Source organism: Rhinopithecus roxellana, chromosome 6, assembly GCF_007565055.1.
Source record: "Rhinopithecus roxellana isolate Shanxi Qingling chromosome 6, ASM756505v1, whole genome shotgun sequence".
NCBI lineage: Eukaryota > Metazoa > Chordata > Mammalia > Primates > Cercopithecidae > Rhinopithecus > Rhinopithecus roxellana.
Window position 1 is genome coordinate 15,437,936 of NC_044554.1, and position 13,513 is coordinate 15,451,448.

At 34.9% G+C, this 13,513-nt stretch overlaps 1 protein-coding gene across 1 annotated transcript in view; it reads left to right on the forward strand.

Moving 5' to 3' along the window:
* The window catches only part of RELN (reelin), a 521,571-nt gene that overhangs the window by 323,794 nt on the left and 184,264 nt on the right, over nt 1-13,513 (forward strand). Inside the window, exons 13-16 of the mRNA XM_030933242.1 lie at nt 1,335-1,447; nt 2,783-2,991; nt 3,759-3,887; nt 5,205-5,314. Coding sequence (XP_030789102.1) covers nt 1,335-1,447; nt 2,783-2,991; nt 3,759-3,887; nt 5,205-5,314 — 561 coding nt within the window. The remainder of the gene's footprint in view (nt 1-1,334; nt 1,448-2,782; nt 2,992-3,758; nt 3,888-5,204; nt 5,315-13,513) is intronic.

Genomic DNA, 13,513 nt, shown 5'->3' on the forward strand with positions numbered 1-13,513 from the left:
CTTTCTTCTTAGTTTATTTAATATCAGATGCTGAGTCTCAGCCATTATTTGTGTATTTTACTAAATTAACTCTCAGAGGGTAGTTTTATTCTAGAATACTGATGTTGTTTTACTGTCGTCAGAGAGTATTAGCAACAGCAGTTGCCTGTAGATAAAAATTAACATTGATGGTAGTTGATTTAGGAACTGAAGAAATTTTTTAGAAAGATAATAATAAAAGAAAAAGAAGTTAGTGTTATAAATGTGAGGACTTAAGCATAGAATATTTGCTAGGAAATACATGTACATCCCCATTGTCCTGCTGTTTTGGTTGGTACGATCACGAAGGCTAATGGTGGATTAAGAGAGGCTTCTAGTTAGACATGTCATCCTTTAATATTCAGGTCGTGCAGACAGTTGATAGAAGCAAGCAGTAGCGAGAATTATTGACTGGGGCTGGGTGTGGTGGCTCATGCCTACAATCTCAATGCTTTAAAAGACAAAGGTAGGAGGATTTCTTGAGTCCAGGAGTTCAAGACTAGCCTGTGTAACATAGGGAGACCCCATCTCTACAAAATAAAGTATTTTAAAAAGAATTATTAATGGAATGCAGTCATGAAAATAATGGGTTCAAAGACATACATGTACCCCTGGCTCTTCCACTAGTTAGTTACATGATCTTAGCTTCAAGTACCTGCTCTGTCATTCAATGCCATCATCAGGGTGATCGTAGTTGCTCTTCAGCTTCAATGGCATATTGTTTTTCGTGACTATAGAGTAATAGAGAACAAAACACTCTATGTACCTTCTAACAATCAAATGAGATACCAAATATAAAAATGAAAAATGTAAAACGAATTGCATTTAAAATACAAATAATATGCTAAAATATTAAAGATACTATGTGCAACAGTTTAACTAACACTACTTCAGAATTCCTTGATGCAAGAAGTCGTCACCCTTGTTTTAAAACCATAGCCAATAGGTTCTGAACTTTGGTCATAAAAACCTCAAATTAAAGAAATAACAGTTTATTAAAAAGCAGAGCACATCTTTTTAATGTGGGTTAGAACATGGACATGTAGTTGCTGCTCAAAGTAGACAATTATTTGAGTAATCTCATGAAGCAAATAGCTACTTTGGCCTTCACAAATGTCAAGTCTTTGATGTTTAGCAAGGCCTACTTGAACTATCGTTATAATTTATTTCCTTGAGTTTGTTTACCTTTGTTTAGGGTTATTCTTAAGTGACATCTGGGTACTATAATGATTTTTTATTCTGAAATTTATCACTATATTTGATATGTTTATGGATGCTAGTTGGTACTAGCAACTTAAAATTTTTGTTTTGTGCAGGAGGAATTTGTGACCCTGGAAATTCTCATGAAAATGACATAATCCTGTATGCAAAAATTGAAGGAAGAAAAGAGCACATAGCACTGGATACCCTTTCCTATTCCTCATATAAGGTACACATGCCAGTCTGTGTGGCAAATAGACCACCTCAGACCACCTTGGACAAGCCCAGGTCAAAACTACAAAGACTACTCCAGACACAGAAGATACATCCCTGTTCTGGCAGGCCAGAGGTCGCCAGGTTTCTTTAAAAGTGAAATGGACATTTTATCATTCATATTTTTTCCTGATACAAATGAAAAATGAGTTATCAGGAAGGAAGAGTGAATTACAGTCCATCAGAGACAGTAAGGCAGAACCCGATACTCTGACAGTTATTCTTGTCCCCAAGAAAGCCCTAAATGTAGCTCTAATTATGCCCCCTCACACACTTGCTGTCAGTCATAATGAGTATTTGTCCAGCATTTTGAGATCTCCTAGGTAGAAGACAGTGTAGAAGCACAGGTTATTATTATCTTTCCTTTTTTCTTTGCTAGTTAGAGTTACCGATTTGAGGTTGGCCTTTTTTCTTTACCCTTTGGATATAGAACAGGTGTTAGCTCTGGTTATTTGCAAACATCTTCAAAATTATGTGAGATACTCATCATAAGTTGTAAAATTATTTTTTGTAAAAGTAGATTTGTTTGTGCCTAAGCCACACTCGCATACTCATTATTCGTTAGCCTTTTCTTCGCACTGATGGTACCCTAAGTAGTTTTAAAAGCTTAAACACAGCTAACATCTAACATCTCAGGGTTTAAGTTAAAAAGACAAAACAAACATCAAGGTTAAAATGGGAAACAACCAGAGTGAATATCCAGCACATTCCATGTGCAAGGGTAACCCAAGTTATACCATTTGGGATTTCATAAAGGACTATGTTTCCAGCAGTGGCAAGGTAGAACTACACCTGCCCTGGTCATCTTCATGCCTCATATCAAGTCAGCTTTGTGAGTTATAATGCATTGACTCATTGGCTCTTTTGTCCTGTTTTCACAATACTAGTTTGGAAAGCCCTTAGCATGATACCAATCCACTTTCAAAGAGGACTGATGATAAAGTATAAATGTCAAGTTGCCTTTGTCTTGTGCTAATTAAATAAAATGGATGCACATGCTTAGATAACTCTTAAAGCCCTTATATCAGTTTATCTTCAGGCAGGGAGAGCCTGATGAAACACACACAGAGGCCCCCACCTCGTGCACAGGAGGAATTCTGAGTCACTAAATTGAATGCTCCTTGAGGATAGCATCTTCTTCATGAAATAACAAATGCAACACAAAGGACATTTCCTGGTGCTTAATAAATGGCAGTTACGTACATGGTGTTTACTAGGTCAAATCTAGGAGAATTTACATGGATTAGCATAGAAAGGATTATGAGTGATTCTGGTCTCCTTTGTTTGAAAGGTTCCATCTTTGGTTTCTGTGGTCATCAATCCTGAACTTCAGACTCCTGCTACCAAATTTTGTCTCAGGCAAAAGAACCATCAAGGACATAATAGGAATGTCTGGGCTGTAGACTTTTTCCATGTCTTGCCTGTTCTCCCTTCTACAATGTCTCACATGATACAGTTTTCCATCAATCTGGGATGTGGAACACATCAGCCTGGTAACAGGTAGGAAGCCCTTTTTTGTAAGTGTACGAAACTAAAAATGAGCTTGCAGTTTTGACTATTAAATAAGAGGTAGTTTCTAAGTAGAGTTTTAACTGGATTTTAAGTTAAAATACTCATTGATGAAATAACACTCTTTTCCCAAAAGAAAAGTTCTTCAATTAATATGAGAAGTATGATTGGATAGATTTCAAGTAGGAATGCCTTCATTCTAAGAGCTTGATCTTACGTGTCAGAGGTGTTTGCATGTGCTGTGGCAACCATCCATTACAACAGATTGCTAAGACAGAAAAAAAAAAAGCAACTGAAAAAAAGCTTGACCTCCTGTCGGCTAGTGACCCCCTAATAATAAGCATGGAAATCAATTAGCGCTTTAAGAACTACGACTTCTCAGTTTCACTTGCCCAAGTGTTGCTAGTATTTTTTCTAAGAATTTTGTCAGTGTCACATTCACAGGATGAAGTGACAGTGTGAGACATGGTAATTGCCTTGCCACCTATCAAACTCAGGAGCGCAAACTCAAGTTACCATTTGTTGTCTTTAAAACACAGTTTGTTTATAGCAGTAATTTAACTGATTGCCCTTTGAAAGCTGGTCAGACTTTAGTGAAAGACAAAACAATCATCTAGGAAACAGCATCTTTAAAAAATTTTACACTGTTTTTACAGATGTTTAATGTACTTAACCAGAGTTGAAAATTTCATTTTTTTGTTGTTGTTGTTATTTTACCCTCCCCCATCTTTTGTGTGTGCTTGTTCTGGTTTTATTAGTGTCAGCTTGGAGTTTTCTACCAACCATGGACGTTCCTGGTCCCTCCTTCACACTGAATGCTTACCTGAGATCTGTGCTGGACCCCACCTCCCCCACAGCACTGTCTACTCCTCTGAAAACTACAGTGGGTGAGTACATTCTCTCTGAGATATTGAAATACTTGAATCCATGTTGCAGAATAAAAATCAATGAGTAATCCTGAAATTAGCATTTTTGTCATAATAGGTAAGAAACCTAACCTCTTTAAAAGTGGTCTTGAAAAAAAAAAGAAAGAAAGAAAAAGAAAGATAGTATCTTTGGTAAATTGGATGCAAGATTAAAATTGCAATTTGTGAGGCCATTCATTCTTTATGTACTTGACTTATATTTTGAATTGCATGAACTTAAATTCTATATGGCAGTTCTGTGGTTATTGCCAAAAGATTTATTGCCACAGTACTTATAGAGAAATGCAGCATAGAAAAAATGGAAGAAAGTTAAGTTTTGAAATTGGACCTGGATTCCATTCTGTGTAACAATATTTACTCTGCCTGACTTTCCCCTTTTTTCTGCATAATTAAGGATATACTATATCTCATTGGGGGCTATTAGGAGAATTAAAGATGATTATATAAAATACTTGCCACATGACAGAATAAGCATTATGAGAATAGTAAAAATATTTACAAGAATGGCAAAATTAAGTTGGGAATTATTTTCTTTGTTATCCCCTTTTAAATGTGTGTAGGGCTGTGGGAGAGCAAAAAATAAAAGTAATTGATGCTAATTAGCAGTACATCTCTGCACAGATGCCTAGCATAAGATAATATCTAAGGTCTGAGTACTGATGGAAAAATTTCTTAAAAGAATATATAAAAACTAAATATCGCTCACTATTAAGAACAAATTGACTAGGTACGATGACTAACACCTGTAATCCCAGCACTTTAGGAGACCAAGGTAAGGGAATTTCTTGAGGTCAGAAGTTTGAGACCAGTGTGGGCAACATAGTGTGAGACCCTGTCTCTACAGAAATAAAAATTTAAAAATTAAAAATTACCTGGGTGTGGTAGTATGCTTCTGTAGTCCTACCTACTCAGGAGGCTGAGGCAGGAGCATAGCTTGAGCCCAGGATTTTGAGGCTGCAGTGAGCTATGATTGTGCCACTGTACTCCAGCCTGGACAACACAGCAAGACCCCATCTCTAACAATAAATTAAAACTTAAAAATCTTTTAAAATAATATAAAATAACAAATCCATTACTCTGGCATGCTGTGGATGTTTTTACAAGTTGTATGTCTGTTTTAAAGATATAAACAAATTCCACAAGTGAATTTAAAGAGTTTATTGGTAAACTTTAGTGCTTTTCTAAACACACAGAAACTAGAGCATGAAAAGCATGTAAAATACATTCAAAAGACATGAACATAGTTGTGAAGATGGTTTTGTGCTAAATTTCTTGCAGGTGGAACCGAATAACAATTCCCCTTCCTAACGCAGCACTAACCCGGAGCACCAGGATTCGCTGGAGACAAACAGGACCAATCCTTGGAAACATGTGGGCAATTGATAATGGTTAGTGTTTATGCCTGTCATAATCACATGCCATTGATGTAGAGTCTTCCTGTGCTTTTGTTTGTCAGCACAGACTTAATCACATTTCTAAGTCATGGTCTTGCAATTCATTAAACACCCTTTCTTCCATTTCTCCTTTGCATTCTGTTAGAAGCCCAGGGATGTGCAATCAGGAAGAAAAAAAAAGAAAAGCCAATGGAGTCAGCAGTATTAGATGCTAGAATGTTTCAACATACATAAATAAAAAATGCATAAAACCTTGAAACTGAAATTCACAGTTGATGACAAGGGATATCCTAACATTTTCTTTGAATGTTGTATACAAAATTAACATAAATACTTACCATACTGCATGTATTAAAATAAGACCCATTCTTCTCTTAGTAACTACCACAACATCTGGAATGCTTTTCTTTTATATGCAGACAACACACAGAAGGAAACATCATCTCTAAAAAAACTAGTGAAACTTTTACCTCCTTTTCAGAAAATAGTATAGAAAGAAAACTTGGATATATACCTTTTTTAAATGTTTTATCTTTCTTTCATTTTCAAGTGAATTTTTGGAATTTTGCATCATTTTAAAGGCGATACCACTTATGACAATGACAGAAGATATTTTAAGCTCTCAGGTTGCATGTCTGTACATTTCTTATACTTGTTATTAGTCACCAACTCTTTGGTTTTTGTCTTTCTTTTTATGGATTCAGTGGATACAAATGTAGTTTTGTATATGAGTATATTGCATAGTGGTGAAGTCTGGACTTTTAGTGTAACTATCACCCAAATAGAATACAAGGTAATTTCTCATCCCTCGCCCCCCTTCTGCCCTCCCACCTTTCTGAGTCTCCAGTGCCTATTATTCTACTGTCTATGTCCATGTGTACACATTATTTAGCTCCCACTTATAAGTGAGAGCATGTGGTCTACAACTTTCTAAGTATATCACTTAGGATAATGGCCTCCAATTCCAGCTATGTTGCAGCAAAAGACACGATTTCATTCTTTTTCATGGCTGAGTAGTATTCCATGGTGTGTTTGTGTGTGTAACATATTCTTTGATCACCCATTAATGGACATTTGCGTGGATTCCATGACTTTGCTATTATGAAAGTGCTGCAATAAACATACAAGTGCAGATTTCCCTTTAATATATTGATTTCTTTTTCTTTGGGTAGATACTCAGTAGTGAGGTTGCTGGATCAGATGGTAGTTCTAGTTTTCATTCTTTGAGAGATCTCTATTCTGTTTTCCAAAGGTTTTCCTAATTTAAATTCCCACCAACAGTGTATAAGAGTTTCCTTTTCCCCCACATCCTCACCAGTATCTGTTATTTTTTTACTTTTTAAGGATACCCATTCTGATTGGTGTAAGATGGTATCTCATTGTGATTTTAATGTGCGTTTTTCTGATAATTAGTGATGTTTAGCACTTCTATATGCCTGTTGGCCATGTATTTGTATGTCTTCTTTTGTAAACTGTTTGCTCATGTCCTTTACCAACTTTTTAATGGAACTGTATGTTTTTTCTTGTCAAGGTGTTTGAGTTCACTGTTAATTCTGGATATTAGTCCCTTCTCAGATGCATAGTTTGCAGATATTTTCTCCCAATCTGTAAGTTGTCAGTTCACTCTGTTCATTATTTCTTTTACTGTGCAGAAACTTTGGGCTTAATTAAAGCCCATTTGTCTTTTTGTTTTTGTTGTCTGTGCTAAGATATTAGTCATTAATTCTTTGCCTAGGCCAGTGTTCAGAAGAGTTTTTCCTAGATTTTCTTTATTAATCCATTCTTGCACTGCTGTAAAGAACTACCTGAGATTGGGTCATTTATAAAGAAAAGTGGTTTAATTGTCTCACAGTTACATGGGCTGTACAGGAAGCATGGCTAGGAGATCTCAGGAAACTTACAATCATGGCAGAAGGACAAAGGGAAGCAGGCACGTTTTACGTGGCCAGAGTAGAAGAGAGAGTGAAGCGTGAGGTGCTACACACTTTTAACCAAACAAATCTTGTGAGAACTCACTATCACAAGATCAGCAAGGGGGAAATCCACCTCCATGATCTAGTCATCTCTGACCAGGCCCCCCTCCAATATTGGGAGCTACAGTTTGACATGAGATTTGGGCAGGGACACAAATCCAAACCGTATCAGTTTTCTTCTAGGATTTTTATAGTTTCATATCTTACATTTAAATATTTATTCCATCATGAGTTAATTTTTGTATATGGTAAGAGGTATTGGTCCAGTTTCATTCTTCTGCAATTTGCCATCCAATTTTCCCAGCACCATTTATTGAATAGGGTGTTCTTTCCCTAGTGTATGTTTTTTTTGAAGATTGTTGAAGATCAGTTGGCTGTCTGTAGGTGGCATTATTCTGGGCTCTCTATTCTGTTTCATTGGTGTATGTGTCTATATTTATACCAGTACCATGCAGTTTTGGTTACTATAGCCTTGTAGTATAATTTGAAGTGAGGTAATATGATGCCTCCAGCTTTGTTCTTTTTGCTTAGGATTGCTTTGGCTATTCACTTTCCTTTGGTTCCATATGAGTTTTAGGATTGTTTTTCCTAATTCTGTGAAAAATGACATTGGTATTCTGATAGGAATTGCATTGAAGCTGTAGATTGCTTTGGGCAGTGTGATCATTTTAATGATATTGATTCTTCTAATCCATGAGTATAGGATGTTTCTCCATTTGTTTTTATCCTACAGTTTTTTTTCATCAGTGTTTCATAGTTTCTCTTGTAAAAATCATTCACCTCCTTGGGTAAAAGTATTCCTAGGTATTTTGTTTGTAGCTATTGTAAATGGGATTGATGTCCTGATTTTATCCTCCATTTATTATCGATATATAGAAATGTTCCTGATTTTTGTACGTTGATTTTATATCCTGAATCTTTACTGAAGTCATTTGTCAAATCTAGGAGTCTTTGAGAGAAGTTTTTAGGATTTTTTAGGTATAAGATCATATCATAACCAGAGATAATTCGACTTTATATTTTTAAATTTGTGTGCCTTTTATTTCTTTCTCTTGCCTGATTGCTCTAGATAGTACTTGCAGTACTATACTGAATAGGAGTGGTGAAAGTGGGAATCCTTATCCTGTTCCAGTTCTTAGAGGGAATGCTTTGACTTTTTCCCCATTCCATATGATGTTGGCTTTGGGTTTGTTATATACAGCTTTTATTATTTTGAAGTATGTTCCGTCTACACCTAGTTTGTTGAGAGCTTTTATCACGAAAGGATACTGAATTTTATCAAATGCTTTTCTGTATCTATTAAGATCATTTATGCTTTTTGTTTTTAATTCTGTTTATGTGGTGAATCAAATTTATTGATTTGCATATGTTGAGCCATCCTTGCATCCCTGGAATGAAACCCACTTGATCATGTTGTATTATCTTTTAGATGTGCTGTTGGATTCAGTTTGCTAATATTTTGTTAAGGAATTTTGCATCTGTGTTCATGAGGGATATTGGTCTGCAGTTTTTCTTTTTCGTTGTGTCCTTGCCTGGCTTTGGTTTGGGTTTATATTGACTTCATAGAATGAGTCACGAAGGATTCCCTCCTCCTCGGTTTTTGGAACAGTTTTAGCAGGATTGGTACCAGTTCTTCTTTGTGCATCTTGTAGAATTCAGCTGTGAATCAGTCTTGTCCCGAGAGCTTTTATTTGTTGGGAGATTTTTTATTACTGATTCAGTGTCACTACTTGTTATTGGTCTGTTCCGGATTTCTATTTCTTCCTAATTCAATCTTAGGAGGAGGTATGTCTCCAGGAATTTATCCATTTTCTGTAGATTTTCTGGTTTGTGCACATAAAGATGTTTATAGTAAACACTGATTATCTTCTGTATTTCGGTGGTATCAGTTGTAATGTCTCCTTTTTCATTTTTTATTCTGCTTATTTGAATAGTCTCTCTTTTCTTGTTTAATCCAGCTAGTGATTGATCAACTTGGTTCATATTTTAAAAGAACAACGTTTCATATGATTGATCCTTTGAATTTTTTTTTTTTTTTTTTTTGGTCTTTATTTCTTTTAGTTCTGCTCTGGTCTTCGTTATTTGTTTCCTTCTGATAGCTTTGGATTTGGTTTATTCTTGTTTTTCTAGTTCCTTGAGGTGCAATATTATGTTGTTGATTTGTGATCTATTTTTATGTAGGAATTTAAGATTATAGCCTTCTCTCTTAGCACTGCTTTTGCTGTATCTTAGAAGCTTTGTTATGTTATGTCTCTATTTTCACTCATTTCAAAAAATTTTTTAATTTCTGTGTTCATTTTGTCATTAACTCAAAGATCATTCAGTAGCAGGTTGTTTGATTTTCATGTATTTGTGTAGTATAAGATTTCCCTCAGAATTAATTTCTAGTTTTATTCTACTGTCATTTGAGAAGGTATTTGATATGATTTTGATTTTTTAAAAATTTATTGAGACTTGTGTTGTGGCCTAACATATGGCCTATCCTGGAGAATCTTTCATGCACTCATGAGAAAAATGTATATTCTGTGGTTGTTTAGTAGACTGTTCTGTAAATGTTTGTTAGGTTCATTTGTCCTAAAGTCCAATTTAAGTCCAGTGTCTCTTTGTTGAATTTCTGTCTCAGTGATCTGTATGGGACTGTCAGTGTCATGTTGAAGTCTCTTACTACTATTGTATATATTGCACCCCATCTATTTTCTTAGGTCTAGTAGTGTTTGTTCTATGAATCTGTATGTTCCAGTGTTGGGTGCATATATATTTAGGACTGCTACTATATCTTCTTGTTGAATTGATCCTTTTATCATTTTATAATAACTTTGTCTTCATTTTTATTGTTGTTGATTTAAAGTCTGTTTTATCTTACATAAGTATAGCTGCTTCTGTTCATTTTTGGTTTCTGTTAGTTTGGAATATCTTTTTCCATCCCTTTATCTTTAGTCTATAAGTGTCTTTACCAGTTAGGTGGGGTTTTTTTAAGCAGTGTTTGTGTATGGTTGGATTGTGTTTTTTATTCCATTCTGCCAATCTGTGTCTTTTAAATGGAGCATTTAATGCATTTCTGTTCAAGAACTATATTGACATGTGGGTTTTTGTTCCTGTTATAATGTTAATTGTTATCTTGTTGCTTTGCAGCCTCATTTGTGTAATTGTTTTATAAGACCTGTAAGCTTTATACTGTCATTTGTTTTTATGATGGTGAGTATTGATCTTTAATTTCTATGTTTAGACCTCCCTTAACAATTCTTGTAGGATTGGTCTAGTGGTAATGAATTCCCTTAGCATTTGCTTGTCTGGGAAAGACTTTCTTCTTCGTTTATGAAGCTAAATTCTAATGGAATACAGAATTCATGGTTAACAGTTTTTTTCTTTAGAAACCTAAAAATGGGATCCCAATCTCTTCTGGCTTATAAGGTTTCTATTAAGAATTCCACTGTTAGTCTGATGGAATTTTCTTTACAGATAATTAGACATTTTTCTCATGCTAACCTTAAGATTTTTTCTTTCATGCTGTCTCCAGATAGTCTGATGACTATATAACTTGGTGACGTCCTTACGATGTATTTTTCTGGAGTTCTGTCAGCCTCTTGTATCTGGATGTCTAAATCTTTAGCAAGACTTTAGGGATGTTTTCCTCAATTACTTCCTCAAACAGACTTTCCAGAGTTTTTGCTTTTCTTCTCCCTCAGTAATAATTTTGACTCATAGGTTAGGACACTTTACGTAATCTCTTATTTCTCAAAGTTTTTGTTCATTTTTAAAATTCTTGTTCTTTCTTTCAGTCTGTGTTAACTTGAAAAACCTGTATTCAAGCTCTGGGATTATTTCTTCTGCTTGGTCTAGTCTATTGTTAAAACTTTCAACCATATTTTGTAATTCCTTTTTGTTTGGGATTTGGGTTTTCTTAAAAAAAATACTTATTTCTTTGATAAATTTGTCATTCATATCCTGAATTGATTGTCTGATGTTTTTGTATTGGCTTTTACCTTTCTCTTGGATCTCACTGAGATTCTTTAACATTAATATTTTGAATTCTTTATCTGGTATTTCAAGGATTTCATTTTGATTAGGATCTATTTTAGAGCATTAGTATAATTTTTTAACACTCTGTCTTTGCATGCTTCCAGAATTGTTCTGCTGCTTCCTTCTCAAGATACTGTCTCTTATTTTTTTTAATTTACTTTCGTTTGGATGGAATTTTTTTCTCTTGAGGATGTAACTATAATGTATGCTGTGTAGGATCATTTGGCCTTGGTTCTTGGAGCATTCAGTGGCAAAGACTGTCTATGTGTTCACTGGCTATATATATCCTTAGTGTAGTGGCTTTATCAAATGCTGATTGTAGTAGTGATGTACTGGGTATGAAGAGGCAATAATTTTCAACCTACTCTTTTTAAATGTTTTTGGTAGTCAGCCATGGCACGTGCCTGTATTCCCAGCTACTCAGGAAGCAGAAGCAAAAGGATCACTTGATTTCAGGAGTTTGTGGCTACTGTGTACTATCATCTCATCTATGAATAACTACTATACTCCAGGACAACATAGCAAGATCTCATCTCCCCAAAGACCATGGAAGCTGAGAGTCCAAAGAAGGAGGCTGACAAATTCAGTTTCTTAGGAAGACACACTTAATAAAGACTTACAAACAGAAGCTGTAGTTTTGGGAAGCCATGAGATAAGATGATGAATCCCTGCCTGATTGTTTGGTTTCTTATTTTAATTACAGGTAGACTAATAGCGTTCCTATTTTCAGAGAGCATATAAGTTGGCTGAAGGCTTATACTACAAGTAAGTAGAAAGGGAGAAAGAGAGGAGAAGGGACAAAATGTCAATAGCTAAGCAAATTTAGCATAGCCACTGATTTGAGGTCAATTTTATAAAATGGAAAAAATGTACACCCTTGTTTAATGTTGATTTTCCATGTCTTAATCACATCTCTGTTATTTTTTAATAATTTAGACATTGAGAAACAACTAATTCTTGAAACTAGAGAAAAACTTTAGAAAAGATAATTTGCTGATGAACCAATGTGAATTATTTCCCAATATGTATCCAAAAAACAGACCAATGGAAGGCCCACCCTCAAAGACCATATGAGTTAAATGGATATAAACATAGTTAATTTGCAAAAACATCTAAAATGAAGGGGTTAAAATGGAGTTTCTTCATTGGTAGAACATTTTGCATGGCATTTTAGGTATTGCACCTGTTCATTAGCTCTAGGGAGTAGGCATTTGCGTCTAGATAGCAGGATATGAGTGACTTTTTCTTGCTGTCACACTTTTTAAGGATTCTATAATGAACCTTTATTACTTTGATAATTATCAAAGTGGTTTAGAAATGAATAATGAAAAAGTATGTGAGAAAATTAAGAGTGCAATGAAGCACATGTAAGCCTATGAAAAGAATGTTTCAATTTCCTAAAGAAGGCTGTTACAACACAATTTTAGTTCAGAAAGTGTTCACTACACATCCCCTGAGTTCCCATGCTTTGAGTGGAATCATGCTTTGAGTAGAATGGGAAAGGGCAAAGATATATGGAATGCACATGGTTAGCAAGGTAGGCTGAATGCAAAACCTGGTACAGAATCTCTTTAATTCTGTTATCATTCTATGTGAGTTTTTCACAGAAACAGGACCCACCTTTTGGCTTCTTTTACAAGGGAAGAAGAGGACACATACTCCCTCCCAAGAGAAATGTGTGCTTACTTGCCAAAAAAAAAAAAAAAAAAAAAAAAAAAAAAAAAAAAAACCCTGAAATCTCTCCCATTTCACTATGTAGTTCCAGAATTATGTCACAGAAAAAAAATAGAGAAAAATAGATCAATGTCATAATTCTGTTAGATATGTTCTTCCTTCATGGCAGAGTCAACTTCTGCTAGTGTGTAAAGAAATTACTTTGGAAATTACCCTAAAAATCTTAGCTAAATGAAAAGTCCTAAAGCAAAGTACATTTCTTATCATTTTTAATATTTTTTCAACTTGACTATATTACTGATAATAGTGAAGAAAGCTATTCTATCCTATTCACACTCTTAGGAAACAAGAAGCCTGTTATGAGTCCTAATGGCTTCATCATTAGTGGGAAGGGATGACAATAAAATTCTTAATTGCAACTTTTTTCATTGACTTGGAATGTCTTAATTTATCGTTGAATTTTTTATGATGGAGGTTTTTTGAACTATGACATGGGTACCCTATTTCTTAGAGCATATCTTCAGCC